Source organism: Colobus angolensis, unplaced genomic scaffold (assembly GCF_000951035.1).
Source record: "Colobus angolensis palliatus isolate OR3802 unplaced genomic scaffold, Cang.pa_1.0 Scaffold3, whole genome shotgun sequence".
NCBI classification, from domain to species: Eukaryota; Metazoa; Chordata; class Mammalia; order Primates; family Cercopithecidae; genus Colobus; species Colobus angolensis.
In genome coordinates, this window is record NW_012116265.1 from 15,480,733 (window position 1) to 15,499,848 (window position 19,116).

The 19,116-nt window shown below is 46.0% G+C and overlaps 1 protein-coding gene across 1 annotated transcript in view; it reads right to left on the reverse strand.

The window, feature by feature from the left end:
- The window catches only part of NRXN3 (neurexin 3), a 1,638,519-nt gene extending 1,619,608 nt beyond the window's left edge, over window positions 1-18,911 (reverse strand). The window contains exon 1 of the mRNA XM_011949472.1: window positions 18,154-18,911. Within this exon, the coding sequence (XP_011804862.1) occupies window positions 18,154-18,862 (709 nt within the window). The 5' untranslated portion in view covers window positions 18,863-18,911. The remainder of the gene's footprint in view (window positions 1-18,153) is intronic.
- Window positions 18,912-19,116: the final 205 nt, after the last annotated feature.

Genomic DNA, 19,116 nt, shown 5'->3' on the forward strand with positions numbered 1-19,116 from the left:
ATAAAATGCATGAGTTGGGGAAATACATAAATTGAAATAATATTCACTGTACAATGTAATCGAAATAATATTCACTTTACAATTTAATACAAGTAAAAGAGATTTCCACTACAGCTTGATAAAAAGCCTTTTGGATAGTGGTGGACAACTGACTAACAAAAACAATAACAAAAATTACCTGGAGGTCATAAGTTTTAAAAGATGGAGAGAATATGGGATTCTAGCCCAAGCATGGTTCTAGATCCGTCTCAATGATGGCCAGTGAGATGGAATAAGACAATAGAATAAAAAGCAGTCCAGGACAGCTTGTATGTTTCTCTTTGAAGAACATGTGTCTGAATCAGGATCAGAGCAGAGCAACATCAATTATGTGCAAGAGAGGGAGAAGGTCAAAAGACAGGTCAATGAATACTGGCAGTGTCTTTGCATGCTAGAGACACCCCAGCTGGGCCAGCCGAGGACAGTGATATCCACAGGAGCCCCCATTCAATGCCAGATTGAACAGGGGGTGGCAGAGAGAGACGAGTAAAGAGCTCAAACTGCACATCCACTGCCTGGGCTCTTTCCTTAGATAGACTGCTTTCTCTCTTCAGCTACAGTTTCCACATCTGTAAAACCAGGACAACCACCATCTGCTTCCTGGGTAGGAGCAACTGGGAGAATGAAAGGAAGTCACATGTGAACATACTTAGACCAGTCCTCAGCACTTAGTAAGTGCTTCACGAGAATTAGTTAACTGTCATTATTAAATTTACCTGATCAAAATAAGAAGGTAACAAATCATAAGACTTGTGTATTAGTCTATTCTTAAGCTGCTGATAAAGACATACCCGAGACTGGGCAATTTACAAAAGAAAGAGGTTTATTGGACCTACAGTTCCACATGGCTGGGGAGGCCTCACGATCCTGGTGGAAGGTGACAGGCACAACTCACATGGCGGCAGACAAGAGAAGAGATTGTGAGCAGGGAAACTCCTGTTTTTTTTTGTTTGTTTGTTTTTGTTTTTTTTGAGACAGTCTCGCTCTGTTGCCCAGGCTGGAGTGCAGTGGCCGGATCTCAGCTCACTGCAAGCTCTGCCTCCCGAGTTCACGTCATTCTCCTGCCTCAGCCTCCTGAGTAGCTGGGACTACAGGCGCCCGCCACCTCGCCCGGCTAGTTTTTTGTATATTTTAGTAGAGACGGGGTTTCACCATGTTAGCCAGGATGGTCTCGAGCTCCTGACCTCGTGATCCGCCCGTCTCGGCCTCCCAAAGTGCTGGGATTACAGGCTTGAGCCACCGCGCCCGGCCGAAACTCCTGTTTTTAAAACCATCAGATCTTGGGGGGACTTATTCACTATCATGACAATAGCATGGGAAAGACCTGCCCCCATGATTCAATTGTCTCCCACTGGCTCCCTTCCACAACATGTGGGAATTATGGGAGCTACAAGATGAGATTTGGGTGGGGACACAGAGTCAAACCATATCAACTTGCATGAAATTAAAATGCATCATCAAGGCCTACTTGGGAGCATGATTAGAGTTGGGCACTAAACTTAGAAGTCTAAGTCCCAAGTCTACTGGCCTCATCTGTGGTCCTCAGCCAACAGACCCAGGCTAGGAGAGCCAGTCTGAGAACAGTGACTACAGCAAAAGCCCTGGACCTCCTGTGTTTGATTCCTTGGAGTATCTTAATCACACTCCTGAACTTCACAGGGTCTTTTCTCTGCCTTATGTGAAGAGGCACCAATAAACCCATAGAGACCGCTGTTATACATAGGCTCCTTTAAAGCATACACCACTCTCTAATTGCTTGGTTAATTAAGCTGCAGGATGTGCCTGTGTTGCTCACCAGTCTTACTGCCAATGCTTCTCCTGACACAGAGTGAACCTCAAATAGTGTGCATTATTGTTGGATGAGGTGGAAAGAGGTACCTTTCTGATAACATCGCCAAGTTTCAGTAAGAGAATTTGTGTAAAGCATGCATGTCCATGTAGGCTCCATTTTTTGGTTCTCATAGCATACCAGCTGGGCCCCTAACACCTCAATTTCTTCTGCTTCGAAAAATGAAGGCGTTCCCCCTCCTCCCTAGGCTCCCTATTCGGACTTACGCTAGATAAGCAACTTCAGATTGCTGAACAGCAACACACAACACAGCTGGGTGATAATTCCTGTGTCCTGAAATTCCTGGAAAACTGATGCACAGCAAGCATTCAGAGCACAGACACAGCCCCCACCCCCAGTCCTAGAGAGCTGAAGGCAGAAGGAAGGGCAGCAAGCAAGCAACCAGAGTTGAGCCTCAATTTCCTTAAATTATTTTACTGTCTTTCCAAGCATCCCACCCCTGGGCAGAGATAAAGAAACCACAAGTGAATTAATTACCAGCACTTACATTGCTAGCTGAGCCAGGGCTTCCAGCATCTCCTGTGTGGGCATCTCGCTCTTTCAGCCCACAGAGACCAGAGGTAGGGGAATTTCTTCCCTCAATCCCTAGAGGTGTATGGCTTTGAGCTGAGCTTTAGCACTGGCACCCCCAAGGGTTCTACACCAGTCCCTAAGAAAAACTTAGCCAAAGCATTTCATGTTTAATCATCTTTAACTCACATGGTCTCAAAAAAGTGCAAGGTTCAAATTAGAATACCGATTTGCTGATCTTGGGTAAGTCACTTCACTTCTCTGCATTTGTTTCTTTCAGATCTTTGAGTTCTTGCTCTTATGGGATCCTGATGTTCTAAGAGCCAGAAACTCCGTCATGTGCAACAACATTCAAAACCCTCAGGTTCACCATCACCTGCATATAAGACACAAGTTTCTATTCGTAGGATTTTTTTTTTCTTTGTTTTGAGATGGAGTCTCACACTGTTGCCCAGGCTGGAGTGCAGTAGCACAATCTCGGCTCATTGCAATCTCCACCTTCCGGGTTCAAGCGATTCCCCTGCCTCAGCCTCCCAAGTAGCTGGGATTACAGGTGCCCGCCACCAGGCCCAGCTAATTTTTTGTATTTTTAGTAGAGACGGCGTTTCACCATGGTGGCCAGGCTGGTCTCGAACTCCTGACCTTGTGATTCTTCCTCCTCAGTCTCCCAAAGTGCTGAGATTACAGGTGTGAGCCACCGTGCCCAGCCAGGAATGTTCTTAAATGAACAGACCTCACTACATTGAAGGTAGAAGAAAAACCAACATGAATAGTTTTTGAAATTAAATGATGCAATGCTTTATAATTTTACTGTTTTCAAATGCATGCCCCAATTTCAACCAGGTTAAGAAGGTATACTCTTTCACGTATTCACCAGTGAAGAATTTTAAAGCATTTTTTTCACTCCTAGTTTCCTTCTACATGTCTGGGTATCTGCTGTAGTCTATCTTATGGATTCCTTTCCCCCACGATCCTAAATATTACAGTTACCAAAGTTTCTGCATTTAGGCTCCTTTTCCTCTAAACTACATTCCTTCCCTGGACAGCCTTATCCATGTTCAGGCCTTTCCCACCACAACAACCACCCTGACACTTGTGGCAGCCCCCGTCCTCCCCTAGCCAATGCCAAAATTGCCCCCACCTGCCCCTGTACATCTCCCCACAAGGGTCCTATAGGCTCTGAAGAGAAGGCAGGATATGGCCAAATCAAAATCTATTTTTATTCCTCTCTCATCTTCACCCCAAACCTGCTCCTCACAATGGCCTTCCAGTGCTATATTCCTACAACCAGAAGGGCATATTATTGAAGTTCTATCTTTCTCTTTTCAATTACAATAATGGCTAACATTCACTAAGGGTTTATTATGTGCCAAGCATTGTCCTGAGCACTCTACGTGCACTATCTCATTGAAACCTCATAATAGTCCTAAATGGTACACACTATTATCATCCCCATTTCACAGATGGCAAAATGGAAACACAGAGAAGTGAAATTCTTTGCCCAAATTTGCAGTTTAGTGTGTGACAGGCAATCTGATTCCAAAACTAAAATTAATGCCTGTCTAATCATTAAGTTCCTCTCCTTGATATCTCTGTAATCGGCCCTTCTTCCATCACTACCCACCCCTTAATACAGACTCCTCTCTCACCAAAACCACACAATAGCTTCTATCTAGCTTCCCTGCTCAAGCCTTTCTATCATTCATCCATTGTACAAACTGGTCCTAGAGTCATCTTTCTAAAATTCAAATCTGACTGTGTCACAATTCAACTGAAAACTTCCAATGGTTTCCAGTTGTGGAAAAAATAATGTCCAAAATTCCTACAAAGTAGTTAAGATGTTCCCTCCCTAACTTATCCTCTCCTTACCATTCCATTGGCCTCAATTTTTTGGTCCAACCACATTAACTACCACAAACAACTGGAAACAGCGTGCTGCTCTCTCATAGAGCTGCCCTGAATGTCCTTTCCGCCCAGTCTCCCAATTAAAGCTTCCAAGCCCTGCCCAAGAATTTGCTCTGCAAAGTTGCCTCTAATCCCTAACTCTCACCCCAAGTGCACATGCGCATACCCACACCCAGGTAGGATAACACGTTCCCTTTTAAGCTGCTTTACAAACATTCTGCCTGCTATTACAGCAACTCTGATATGTGCTATATACTTCTTTGCCTGACAAGCTTCCCCACTAGACCATAAGTCCCTTAAGGGCAGGAATCACACTGGTACATTACAGACATCCATGCAGTGGATGTCAGATGAATAAACTTATTCCAATAAAGAGATGGCCTGTCCCAACAAGCAGATGATTACACATCAAAGATTGCTTTGCAAAAGCTTGGAGATAGTTCAGAGACTTTGCTCTCTTACACAAGACGCAGTTGCACCAGCAAATGCTCATACCATAGGTTTCATACCAAAGACGATAGTATTAGTAATCCTGAACAGAGTGAGGCCTCTGAAGAAGGAACTGTGACTGGAGTGTCTCCCCATGGAGCCCTCGGAGCCACCTGGCAGGTCAATCAAGACCACCACAGGCAGAGCTGAAGGCAGAGGTGAGGAGCCCAACACATACACCACTGGCAGCAGGAATGCCTTAGGTATCATCTGCCCCCCCGAAAGCTGCAAGCCCTGGGGGTAAGGAATTGCTACAGGCAGTCATGAGTAACTATAACCAATTAAAGAGAGATAAAGGTAGATTTGAGTGTTGATCAGTGGCCTCCCACTCTCTCTGAACAAATTCCCCACGAGAAAGAAAAATGTACTACGCTCTCACAACAGATGCATATTTACTTACTAAAAAAACTTGCATGTGAGTTATCAATGCATTGTTAACTTATGCATGTTGGATGGATGCAGGTTCCCAGGAATATGAGCTCAATATCATCTGTTGAACAAATTAATCAATGAAGTCAGATCCTGCATCCCCAAAAAATGGTCTTGGCCTGTGCCCCATTTGGAGGCCATTGACCTAGAGAATAATCTTCCTCACCCCCTGAAAGGGGATGCATGATGCACATGATCAAACATGAGGGTGGGCCTGGCTATCAAGACCCCAAAACCACAGAGTCCTTGGATTGAAGGCCTGCACATGCTGGCACATGCTCCTGACAGCTTCACAAAAGCACCTGCTGTGCCCCTTTTGGGAAAAGAGCTTGCCAAAGCTGTGTGTTCTGTGGTCCAACACCTCTAACCATCAGAGAATTCTTCCTCTGTGGCTCAGATTCCTTCAGCTTTCCCGCCAGTGTATCATCCTCCTCCTTTGCATGGCAGCACTTCTGATATCTGAGGATAATTATCCTCTCTCTAGTGAGCTCCATCTTCCCCAGGGAATGCACATGAGCGAGTGGGGCCTCTCCATCTCCAGTGACAACAATGTGTCTGCCTCAAACAGCCATTCCACTGCACTGACATGGTCCCAGGCTGGCTACTGCCTGTAATTGTTATAGGAAATCATTGGTTTGTAAACAAACCAAAAAAAGTCTTTCTAGTTCATCCTCAACTAGATCAAACCAAGTGGAATGTGTATGTGCTTGACACAGATTCAACAAAATCTGTCCCACAACAAAACTGACGCTTTTCCCATTAAAAGAAAGAAGGTGTTTCCAACAGTGGCCAGTGTGGTCCGATTGGACCTGACTTCATTGATCAATTTATTCAACAGATATTCTTGAGTTCATATTCCTGGGAACTGCCTCCATCCACCACACATTAGGGAGCACATACACACACATATATGAACACAGACACATATGTACACGTACAAAACATGCATCTACACACAATGTGATTAAGGCAACATTTATTGAGTACCTGCTTTTTGTCAGACATGACATTTAGCACACAAGCCTGTAAGTGCATTAACTAAGGGAAACAGAGTCCCCCACCCTTGGCTTCATGTATCACAGTTCCCAAAGAGAATACCTCCTCACATACTCCTGCCACAGCAATCAGGAAACCCAGTTGAGCAATCGCAACTTGCATTAAGGATAGAAAAGCCAAAGGGAGCCAAGAGACACATTAAAATGTAGCCACTGGTTATATATTCTACACAAGGAAAAAATAGCCCCAATCTGCGTTAACACAAGGCTGAAAACTCAACATCAGGATGAGCAAATAGCAAAGTTTCCACAGCAACTAAAACTCAGCCATTCTCTGCCCATGTGGCAAGGACCACATGATGGTGTGAGGTGGTCACGCCCACTTCCCAGCACACGTGTGTGGTCCGAGGCCTGGCTGCACAATGAGACCACAGACGAGTTGGTGACTCTTGCTACATTTCAGTTCTTGGACTCAAAATGATGTCTGTGGGCTTTGCTCTTAAAAGTAAACTATTTTAAACCACAAAATGATGAGATGAGTTCTTTTTTTTTTTTTTTTTTTTTTCCTGCTACTGTTTCAGGAAAATGACTGTCAATGGGGAGATGGCTGACGGCCAAGACTAGCCTCATCCCCTTTAGGGTGCAGGAGTGAATTTGCTTGGCAGGTTTCCAGTCTATGCCAATGTGAGAGCAAGATCTTCCAGCCCTACCTAAGCCCTTTCCCTGGGAGACTTCTGCCCAACAGTGCCAAAAACATGAGATACCCAGAGCAACCTGGCAAAGTAGGAAGCATTTTCACAAAGGGCATATTCTTCCAAGGCCTGTCTCCAAGAGCAGGTACTCAATACTGTTTCATGTCATGTTCTTATCTTCTAAAAAAAAAAAAAGAAGAAAAAAAATACTGCTAGGCCTTTTAGCGAAATCTTCATTTCTGTTGGCGTGTCTGACTCTGGCTACCAGGATGGGCTTGTTAGGCAAGTCTAATCCAATCCCCTTTTCATCTTCTCCATTGTATTCCAGAACCTCACATCTTTTTGTTTTATTTTGTTTTGTTTTTTGAGATGGAGTCTCACACTGTCGCCTGGGCTGGAGTGCAACGGCACAATCTCGGCTCACTGCAACCTCCACCTCCTGGGTTCAAGCGATTATCCTGCCTCAGCCTCCCAAGTAGCCAGGATTACAGGCACCGGCCACTACACTCAGCTAATTTTTGTATTTTTAGTAGAGACTGGGTTTCACCGTGTTGGCCAGGATGGTCTCGATCTCCCAACCTTGTGATCCGCCTGCCTCGGCCTCCCAAAGTGCTGGGATTACAGGCATGAGCCACTGCACCCAGCCCCCATCTTTTCATTGCAGAGAAATTCAGGATTTCCAGGAAGCTCCTTGGAAATTCAGAGATGCTAAAAACCTATTTGGGTATGGGGGAAGATGGGACATCACAGAGGGATAAAATGAGGCACTGACAAAAGAGTCAGAGATGGGGCTAACCACGAATCTTTCACAGTACAAACTCCCCAGAACCAAAATGACTGGAGTATGAGTCACCTGCTTACATCAAATCTCTTCCTACATCAAGCCCTCCCACATTGTTTCAGATTAATCACAAGCAGTTAATTCTAAATAACTCAGTGGTATGTGTACTGCTGGCACCATATTAGAGAATCCCTTATGAATTTTACTTTGGCACTAGGGTTAATTCCTGCAAAGCATCATTCAGAACTGTTAGGATCAACCCACCCATCCTCTTCACCCACATGGCCCATTGCAAAGGTCAGATTACTTTAAATAGAATGAGGACCACTGAGAAAGCGGCTGGGGCTGAAAGAAAGAAGAGCTCCCTGATACTCAGCATTGAGAGGTACATCAGGCTGCCATGAAAAGCACCAAGCTCCCATTATTGCAGTTGGCTAGGAGGTTTTTTTTTGTGGGGGGGGTGGGGGGGCAAGGGGAGGCTCATTTTACACAGTGCAGAGGAGGATGAGAAATGAGTAGTTAGATCCAATGACTTCTGAAGTCCCCTTTAAACTTATTATCCCATGATTGGTTTTTTTCTGACATGAGTCTCACACTGTTGCCCAGGCTAAAGTACAGTGGTGTGATCTCAGCTTACTGCAGCCTCAATCTCCTAGGTTCAAGCAATCCTCCCACCTCAGCTTCCCAAGTAGCTGGCACCACAGGCATGCACCACCTTGCCTGGCTAATTTTTCAATTATTTGTACAGATGATGTCTCACTACATTGCCCAGGCAGGCCTCAAACCCCTGGGCTCAAGCAATCCTCCATCATCAGCCTCCCAAAGTACTGGGATTGTAGGCATGAGCCACAGTGTCCGGACTCCCATGATACCTTATAATGTACCTTGGTTTCCAGTGCATTACCTAGGGCAAAGTCACAGCTAGAAAGCAATATATTATACTAAATGTCTTAGCATCCTCTAAGAGGGTCACACGATCCACACTTCATCCCTCACAGATTTCTCCTGCAACACCAGAATCTCCCCCAAATTTCAGTGTGCTTAAAATAAGCAGTGAGTCAAATTACACCATGCGATTGTACAACACCTCTGCCTAAACTCCAGCCTTGTCTTTTCTGGCCCAGACAGAGCAAACAGACTGTGGGAGGATTTGTCTTTCAAGGATTCCACAGGTCAGAGCTCAGCACCCTCCAAGCCCACTCTTTCCCATTCTCTTAACTCTCAAGGTTAACCATGCAAGATACAGGGCCCCGTCTGGAAAGAAAAGAAGCCTGAGAGAATGAGGAGGAAGGAAGAAACTGAGTGTCTGGTAACCTCCCAGCCTGTCCAACCCTTTCTCCATGATGTGGATTACAAAGAAGTGATCTCAGCTTTGCTTTCCAGCTTATCCCTCCTCCCAAGTGGGGTTCTCCTTTCTATTTGAAAGCAACTTATTAAGTAAACGAGCTGTACACACTCTCACTGCACTTCTTCTATTCTCCAAGAGCTGCAAGCAACACATTTCCAATTACACCTGGAGGAGAGACTGCAGAATTGCCTGAAATGTACTGCTTGCTAGAGTGGAGACACCAGTCCCATATTATCAACAACCAACCACAGGGCTGTTGGGACTCTGTCTTCTAAGGACATCACACGGGCAAACAGAACAACTTCAGGAGAATCAAACTGGCAGATCAGAGGCAAAAGCGTCAGGAGAGGATCGGATGAATAGCGTCTCATCAAGAAACTTAAAGGAAAACTCCCCAGGGTCATTTTCTTAGCTACAAAGACACTGTACTTAAATTAGACTCTCAGTAAAACCAAAAGGATCCTACATGCATTTCACAGCTAGAAAACTTGAGCCAGGAGCTTTACATTGCCTACAGTTCTTGTCCCTCCCTCTCTTTCATCTTTACCTTCTTTATGCCCTTGCATACCTTTGCATGGTGCACTGTTTCTCCCCCCAAAAGCCAAAGGGTTCACAATTTCTAGGACTAGATACAAAGTAAGTTTTGCCATAGAGTGAAACTGGGTAGTTTCTCTGGATGACTATGAAGTCAGCTTGCTTTTAAAAGCTACTGGTACCTGTTCCAGGATTCAAAAAGAAAAAAGAAAAAAACTTTGGAAGATACATTATTTAGGAACACTGTGGCCACAGTCAAGATTTGAGAGCAGATACAGACATGACACATTTAAAGGGGGCCCCGTATTGCTTTTAAATAGGTCACTCAAAGACATCAATTTCTGGAGAACAACAGCAATGACAACCCACTGGCAGTGCAGTTCCCAAAGAGACCAGGAGGACAGGCCTGCAGAGCCACACTTTGTCCTTCTCCTCTGCCAGCCACAGCCTGACACCTGCCACACAGTTCCCAGCGTACCCCCCACTCCCTCTTACCTTGTGAGCCACAGCAAATTAAACCTCCTAACTTCAGCAGGGAAAAAACCCTCAGGAGGATGACTAGAGTGATCCCTCTGTCCAAATACCACCTTGTTCCTCTAAATCTACAGCAAATATTTCCAAACATTTCCTCCCTTTACCCAGTGGATATCCTAGGCATCTCCTCTTCCCACCATACCTTCCCAAATGACATTCCTATATTCCCTGCACCCTCCTGTACTCCCTAGTTCTGATTCGTTAACCTATGGTGGTTATGAAGTGGAAAATGTGTCTGTAATGAATGGTCACCGGTTAGAAGAAAAAAAGGAAATCACACATACACCCAGAGCAACATTGCTGTCACCGGACAGCAACAAGTCACATTAACAGAGGGGGATCCACAGAGGTGGGACCTGGTGCTTATGATATTTGGGACTCCTTAAGAAAAAGAAATTGCAAATACGAAATTAGGTGTGGGGACTTACAAGGGACCCGTGCAACTGAGAATGCATGAAAGACTTAGTTTCATGGCAAATCTGCTTCTGTAATCATCTCCCCTTCTCACACACACAAAGGAAAAGACAAGAAGAAACACAGAGAAAGATTGGTTTTATTATGTGAGGAGAGAAGCTGAAGGCAGGAAAGCTAGGAGGGGTTTGACAGAGGAATCCAGGAACTCCAACTCTCACCACCAACCCTAAGTGAGGTTATGGGCATTGCCTGGTACCTGGGAAACCAAAGGTAAGTCTGAAGAGGTCATCCTGTCCAGTGAAGCTCTGGTGTGGTGTATCTGTGCTCCAACTACCTCCAGACCCTTGGGTCCAATCCCAGTCACTTCACTAAAACCAGAGTCTTGAGGCTGGGAATTGAATACTGTACTCATATTCATTCATTTTCATTTTCTTTCCTATTTTCCTTCTTTCTCTCTCTCTGGCTAGAAGGAACAAGGCCCCTGGGACAGACCAAGCTGATAGCCTCCTGCACCAGCAACTTGACATTTTGCTTATCATCCGCATCCACGGAGGCAATGCTCCATCTCACAACAGAGACACAGGCCATTTGTGTTCATGAAGGGAGCCCATGGGCAGAGGTAAAATGCCACACTGGGGGTCTGGGCTCTCAGGTCCTAGAGATGGCTGCCCAACAGGCAGCATCCACACTTGCCCTCATACCCTTGTACCCACAACAAGTTCAGAGTCTGGGTCTCCTCATCTATTCAGTGGGATGCTAAGGCCTGCCCTACCTGCCTCACTGGGTGGCTGCTGAGGCCAGAATACCATACGTTTGCAGGCAGAGCCCTGAATCCAATCCTGCAGTCACAACCATTGTCAGCAGCCCCATGGTCTTGGGCAGGAGCAAATGGCAATGAAATTGGATTCTGTACACTTCCAAATTTCCCCTCCTTTTATCTCTACCACCTTTCAGACTGGGATAAGGGAAACTGGTGGAGGCAGGGGTCGCTTAAAAAGAAAGCATCAAATCTCCTGTGAAACCAAATTGATGTGCAGTTTGTTCTTACACAGGCCAGGAGACCAACAGCCCAGAGTCAGAACTTGCTCTTTCCTGGAGTGTAGGCAGATAACTTCAAGTTTTATCTCATTTAATCCTCTCAACAACTCCATGATGTATGATTTCTTTATGATTCCTATTTCACCGAGAGTCAAGATAGCATGGTGGTTGACAGTGTAGGCTCTGAAGCCAGACTGCCTAGACACAAATCGCACCTCTCCCTCTTAATACCTGCATGATCTTGGGCAAGTTATTTAACCTCTTGCCCCCCAGTTTCCTTATCCAAAAAAATGAGAATCATAATAGCATGTCAAGAGTGGTTGTGAGGGTTTCAAGAGCTAGTGAATGAAAAGCACCTACGACAGTGTGGGCCTGCAGCCAGTGCTCTGTGATTATTAGCTATTATTATTACTAAAGAAGACACTGAGGCTTCAAAAACCTTCTCCAGAGCTATACAACATGTAAGGAGACAAGCTCAAATTTAAGTCAGGATCATTTTCCCTCCAGCAGCCATACCCTTATCCACTATGCTAAACATGGTTCAAGTTCCAAATTTCTCGGTTCCTCAGTTTCCTCATCTGTAAAATGGAGCTAGTGATATTAACTTCATAGGAGTTTTGTGAGGAACAGATGAGCCAATGAATATAAAAAGCACCTAGAATGTCAGGTGCAGGGTGGTATTTAATAAGAGCAATGGTAATAATATCATTATTATTTTGTGTAAGGAAGGGCACTCGACCTTTGGAGCCCTGCTCTAAAGCCTCCCTTACTCCAGAGCTCTGCCTCCAGGGCCTTGCTGTGAGGGACCCACACTGTGGCACCAGTGACTACAAGTAAAGGGGGTGACGTTAGTCCCTTCACCCAAGTGCAACCTGCAACCCCACCCCACCTCATCTGCCCTGTGAAGGAGAAAGAGGACCCAGCTGAAGGACAGCTGCCCCAGAAACTGGAAACCATCTTTCTGGAGCAGGCTGCAAAGGGAGATAGGGGTCTTGAAAATAATTAGCCCCCAGCATTGGGCCTGTAGTATCTCATTACCAAATGCAAATGCAAGTTCACGTGCTACTCTGAGGCTCCTGCCTGCCTGACCCTCAGCCTTGCTGAATTTGGACCAAAGCATTATCCACTGCCCACCCTCTTTGCAGCCTGCAGCTGGTGTGCAGTTTCTGCAAAAGGAGAAGGCTGCTTTCACCTCATTGAAGGGGGAACATGGAAGAAGGGTCTTATTTCGTTAAAGGAGGCAGAGATGTTGGGGTGGGGGGGAGATTTTAAAAAACTGCTTTTCCCTCAGCAGTTAAAAGAGGGATAATTGAAGCAAGTGGCAGGCGGCTGCTCTGCCGTTTAGCATACAGTATACCCAGGAAATCTCACTTGGTAATCAGGAGGAAAGGAGGAAAAAGGAGCAATCAGACCCCTATTCAGGCTCCATTTAGTGACAGCCCCTGCTGGCTGGGCTGGTGGAGAGGCAGGCTGGTCCCATGGAAAGCCTGAATGCTGGGTGGGGAATCAAGTCTCAGAAGCAGCAGTCCCTCCTTTGTGTACATTTTAAGGCCTTGTTTCTGTTCTCTCCTCCCCAAACCAGGGAAGACTTAGAAAGGAGTAATCCTTTACTCTCCGATTACGCACCACTTCCCTACAGTCCACCGCCCCTTCTCAAAGCCATTCAGAGTTGACACAGATTAGGAGCAATGCCATGTTATAATTCAAGCAGCATGTGCACTGTGGAGAGGAAGAGGAAATGACCCAGTTCTTACACAAGTGCCCAAACCAGGAGGATCCAACTGAGGCAACCACTGGTCCCTTCACTACAGTTATCTGATGTCTCTGGATCTCAGCAAATGCTCAGGAATAAGCAGCCTCCTCTTGGTATATGCCATTCCATCCTAGTCCTGGCTTTGAGAGGTGGGGCAAGAGTCATAAATTCTCAATAAAAAAAAAAAAAAAAGGTAATTGAAATTCACTTTCAGGAAGGCATGCGAAGGCCACACAGTGGTGTTGAGCCATCAATCAAACTGACCTGAGTAGGATCTGAGCTTCAGATGGCGGGAGGCAGCGGGGACAGCCACTACTGAGGGCCACACAACAGCGTGCATATAACAAGGCTGTGGTCCCTATCGCCAACACCCACCACCACACTTCTCTAGAGGATTCCAATACTTGAAAATGTAACAGTTAAGTCTCGAGACAAACCACTTCTGGTCTGGGCACCCACTCAAGTCTACAGGACAAGACAGAAGACAAGTAATCAACTTTTTCTTTCTTGGTATACTAAAACCTTATCCCTCTACTGAATCAACCTTATTCCTCTACTGGATCAATATAAAATGTTTTGGCATGAGTGATATATGACATAGGTAGATTTGGGAGTAGAGATCCACCTATGAAAGCTTCTCCATTGTCCCCTGGCTCCACCCAACCTGCCACAGGCAGACTTCATACTAAAGGAACTCTTCATCATTTCAGGACCATTTCACTGGTCCTGAAATTTATACAACTTAGCACTGAATCAATTCTTCACAACCATAAGGTTGTTGAGTAATTCAATACATGCACATTCATAACCAAGAATGTTTGAAAAATAAACAAGTTTAAACTTATTTCAAGGTGCTGACAAACTCTCAATGACCCGTGAGGGGACCGCTCTCTAGAGGGAGCTGAGGATACCTCTTCATTAGCCACTGAGCTTCAAGGCTGCCCATAACAGGACAGGCTGAACTAAACAAAAAGCCAGATGAAAATGCCACACCATAGCTCCACTATATTCCAAACCAGATATACATAATTTTAAAATCACCACTGAAAAGGCAAGACTAAATGTCAACATGAACAAGTCTAGTTGACCACCAAAGCATTTTATTTATAGACATAACACCCAGATGTAAAAATCTAGGGCCTCTTCTCTGTCCATCATTCTCCACAATGTTCAATGTGACTATTATTTGGAATAAAGTTTTCCCAAGCAAGCTGTGTGGAATTCAGTCTGCAGCCAGAGCTAATAGTCTTTCACCAAGTGAAAGAGAAGATACTGTGTCTATTACCTCATACCCATAGGTCCAAACTCTCCCAAAGCAACTACCTCCTGTGTCTTCTGGGTCTTACCTAGGGAATATACCCAATGGGGAACCAAAATAGCCCAAAGCACATAAAAGAGATGGGCCTGCACATTCTTCCTGGGGTGCAGCATGATGACATTTTGGAGCCAACAAGGCATGGAGAGCCAGACAAGCCAAGCAAACAGCAACACCACAGGTGGGCTAGGAGCTAATGGACCACAGAAGGTGACTCCAATGAGCTGACCACATCCATCTGAACCTGCAGAGGCCCTTGCAGCTCTCCCTGCTCTTTGAACTGCTAAAGCATGAAGTACAAAAATGGACCTTTCATGCCAGGTGCAAACCCTAACACCATCAAATAGCAGGGCCTAGCCTGCAAATTGAGACAAGAGGTGCTTGGTGCACATTCTGCCTGCTGGGAATATGTCCCCTGGATTCAGTACTGTGACATGGACAATTCAGCAGAGGTTGGGTGGGGAGAATGGATGCATTTCTCTCTAACCACTTCACCACATTATCTTTGGAAAAATGGGCAGACATTATCTTGTTTTGTGTAGATCTGTTTGACACTTAGCAGCTGCTGTGATTTCCTTTCCCTTCACATTTTACAGGTGAGTTTTTCCTGCGTACTTTCTAAAAATTAACTACGTGTGGAGGCAACAGTTGTTTTCTAATAGTCTGCGATCCATTTTTGTGATTGATTAGACATGATAACAATTACCAGGATCAACAGGCTCCAAGTAATCAACAGGAGATTCTGTTACCTCCTGCAACATCCTCTCTCACCTCAACCTTTGCACTGCTGTGTTCCAAGCCAGCCAAGTGTTACTGTTATGGCAGTTTATTTACTCTATTTATGTACCGGGAGAATAAATGAGTTAGGCTGTGTGTCTGCCTTCTACAGTTAGGGGTATCAATCCGTAGCAAGGAGATGATCTGAACCTTGTAGGAAAAAAAAAAACAATTATTAAAATATACATATTGCATTTAGCTATTAAAAACCAACGGCACACAATCTGCTCTGAAGAAATTCCACTGGGAACTGGAACACACACAAAATATAAAAAGAAAAAGAACAGAAAAGCAAATTGTATACATATACAGTATAGAGATTTTTTTTTTTTCCTGCAGAAAAGTGCTGATCCAAACCTGCCCCAAGGAAATGAGTTCTTTTTAAACACAAAAATGCAATCAGGGATAATCAGCAAGTTAACAGCACACTTGCAAACACCCTGGTCCCTAGAAAGGAAGAATGCCAGCTTTCAATACAAGTTTTGAGAACAGAACAAATCCTTTGGGCGAATAAGAAAACAAGTGATCATGTCAGCGTCTTCAGGCAGAACTTTCTCCAAAGCCAAGAAGCTCTGGAACAGCAGTCAGCTCCAGAAGGCACCTGCTTGTGAGAAGCACTTCAATAACCACATTCCCAAAATGGTTTGTAGACTGGGGTTTCCTCTTCCCCACCCCCCTTCTCCCAGTGGGTTCAGTGGAGGAAAAACAGAAGCCAAATAAGGACAGTATAGATGCCTGGCATCTCCAGCTCTGACAGCCCACCCACAGGAAGGGAGAAAGATGTGATGCCTAATTCATTAGAAGAACGGAGTGGAGACCCAGGCAGCTCCTGCAATAGCCCATGCATGACAAGACCTCTGATGTGTTCTAGTCTCCAGCAGGTACCGCTTGGGAAATAAATTTTCTTTTAATTTTTTTAAATATTCTTAAATAGCCACTGATAGCTGAAGTTCACATCAAGCACAACCTGCTTTAGGGGTTGGGATGTTCTGGAAACACTTAAGGAACACCTGCAGTTTTTAATTACAAATCCCAAGGTAGCAGGGCCTTACCTGAATGAAGAGATCTTGGGAGTCAGTGGCAAGGCACTCACCTGGCCACACCCACCTGGCACCACCCACCTGGCACCAGCCATCTGGCCTCCCTTAATCTTGTACTTGTTAGTTCTTAACCTTGATTGTACATTGGAATTATGTGGAGAGCTTTAAAAATGTACAGATGCTTGGATCCCATGCCAAGAGATTCTGATTTAATTAGCCTGGGGTGTGGTCTGGAGTTAAAATTCCCCCAAGACAATCCTAACATGCAGCTAAGTTGAGAATCACTGTTCTGCCCTATACCTCACATCACCTCCACAAAGAGACCAGTAGGGGATGGCAACATAAAACCCGCCTAAGAGAATCCAGGGCTTAACTCAAAAAGGATAGGAGGAAATGTGACTTCCTTGCCTCCTGTCACCCTAACCTCTCAACATACATACCTGTATGGTCCGTTCTCAGCTTCTCCAGCAGTTCCTGCTACCCAAATCTAAGCCATGAGTGAGTCTAGGAATCCAGGAATCTGGATTTTAAGTATTTGTCGAATGAAAGTTTGAGCCGCTTCTCTTAGCTCTAACCCCAAACAGTCAGGATTTGGTGAGCAAGGGAGGGCAGCCTAAGCCTTTGTGCCTCCCTGCTTCTCCTTGGGAAGCCACAGTTGAACCTGGGAGGTTCTCCAGACATGCTGTATACTCTCAGCTCCCTTGGAGGCTTGGCTGAACAAGGCTGTAGTCAATCTCTGTTCCTTTTTGCAATGTTCTCAGTACATGGAGAGGATGGGAAAGGGAACCACATCTAAAGAGGTACCTCATGTGAGAAATCCTCATTGACAAAACAAAGAGGCAAGAAGGGCCTGGCCCAGATGCCTCATCCACCTTTCAGACACCTCCTGGAGGGTTGGGAGGTGGGGCAGGCCACAAAGGAACTGGGTTCATTTTTCTTTACACAGGCATTCTTTATGTGAGGGATGATTAAGAGGAAGTGATGGGGAGTTTCCCAACTATCCCTAAGGGTCCAAACCTCAAGGGGTCAGGACAGACACAGGTAGAAATTTGGCAATTTCTGTTTTTGTTTTTGTTTTTGCTTTTTTGAGACAGTCTCACTCTGTCACCCAGGCTGGAGTGCAGTGGTGACATCGCAGCTCACTGCAACCCCCACCTCCCAGGTTAGAGCCATTATCCTGCCTCAGCCTTGCGAGTAGCTGTGACTACAGGCGTGTGCCACCATGCCCAGCTAATTTTTGTATTTTTAGTAGAGACAGGGTTTCACCATGTTGGCCAGGCTGGTCTCCAGCTCCTGACCTCAAGTGATCTGCCCACTTCGGCCTCCCAAAGTGCTAGGATTACAGGTGTGAGCCACCTTGCCTAGCCGAAATTTGCCAGTTTCTATCTGATTTCTTGCCCTGGGTTGACTGTGATAAACGGTGCTGCAGTGAGAGGGGCCAAGCTGGGACAGACCCTACTTCATCTAACCCTCTGAGTAGGGTACAGAGCCCAGGGTTCAGGGGCCAGGATTCTCCTCCTGCTGAGATCTGACAGATTTGATTCTCCACTGAGAGTAGGCAAAGGATTTCCACTGTCTCCTCAGGGCAAGGGGCCCAGTGATCTAACATGTAGCTAAAGATGTGCATCCATATAGAACTGGTTTCTATCAGGAGCCCCAGCCTCAGCTATCCCATGGGTGGGTCTCTAGCAAGAGAGGAAGAGGGTCTTACCTTCTGAGCAGAGCTTGCCACCATAGCCAGTGGTAGAACAGTCACAGGTAGGGTGGCCATCCAAGAGAAAGCAGATCCCACCATTTTCACAGGGACGCTCACCACAGGGTCCCTCAGCATCCAACTGGACACCCTGGCTCCCTAGAAGCCGAGGCTCCGAGTTTCCATACTTGAGATCCAGAATTAATCCCTTGAAGCTGGGCATGGCCTGTACTCCATCGAGGGTCAGGGCAGAAGGTCGTATGTCAGCAGGGACTCCACCAAGGAACAAGTCACTGACCACATCCATGTAGGGCCGCTGGGGCTGCAGCTCCCCAGACTGGCCCTCGCCGTCAAGCATCAGCACTGTGCGCAGGCGGTCGCGGCTCACCATGAGGAAGTGCCAGCTGCTATCATTCACCTGCTTGTTGGACAGCACAGCAGTCTCAGCACAGTCCATGCTGAAGCGCAGCTGAACACGGCCATCCACCAGGGAGAGGCATAGGAAGTCGCACACACCGCCATCATCCAGGTAGAGGAGCAGACCCGTGGAGACGTTGGTCTTGAACTGAAAACTCAGGTCGCTGCGCGTGCTGGCATCCCAGCGGAGGTAGCGGGCCCACTGGTTGGGGAGGCCCATGAACTCAAGGCCCAGGCAGAGCCCCAGCAGAGACCCCAGCAGGATGCTGACCTTCAGGGTGAAGAAAACCGAGTGGAGTGTGGAACTCATTGTGGCTGCTGGGACAGAGCCCAGAGGAGCAGACAGGCCAGGGAACAGCCCAGAGAGGATCTCTCCCTTTGGCAATAGAAGTGGGAGAGGAAGACAAGACGGAGATGGGGGACAGAAAGCACACAGGAGGAAGGCAGCACACACACAGATCCTGAGATGGTGGAGAGGGAGGAAAATGTACAAGAGAGTCCCAGAGGGGCACACAAGCAAGAAATTGAATAAAGGCAGTAGAAAAAGATAGGACCAGCAGAAGA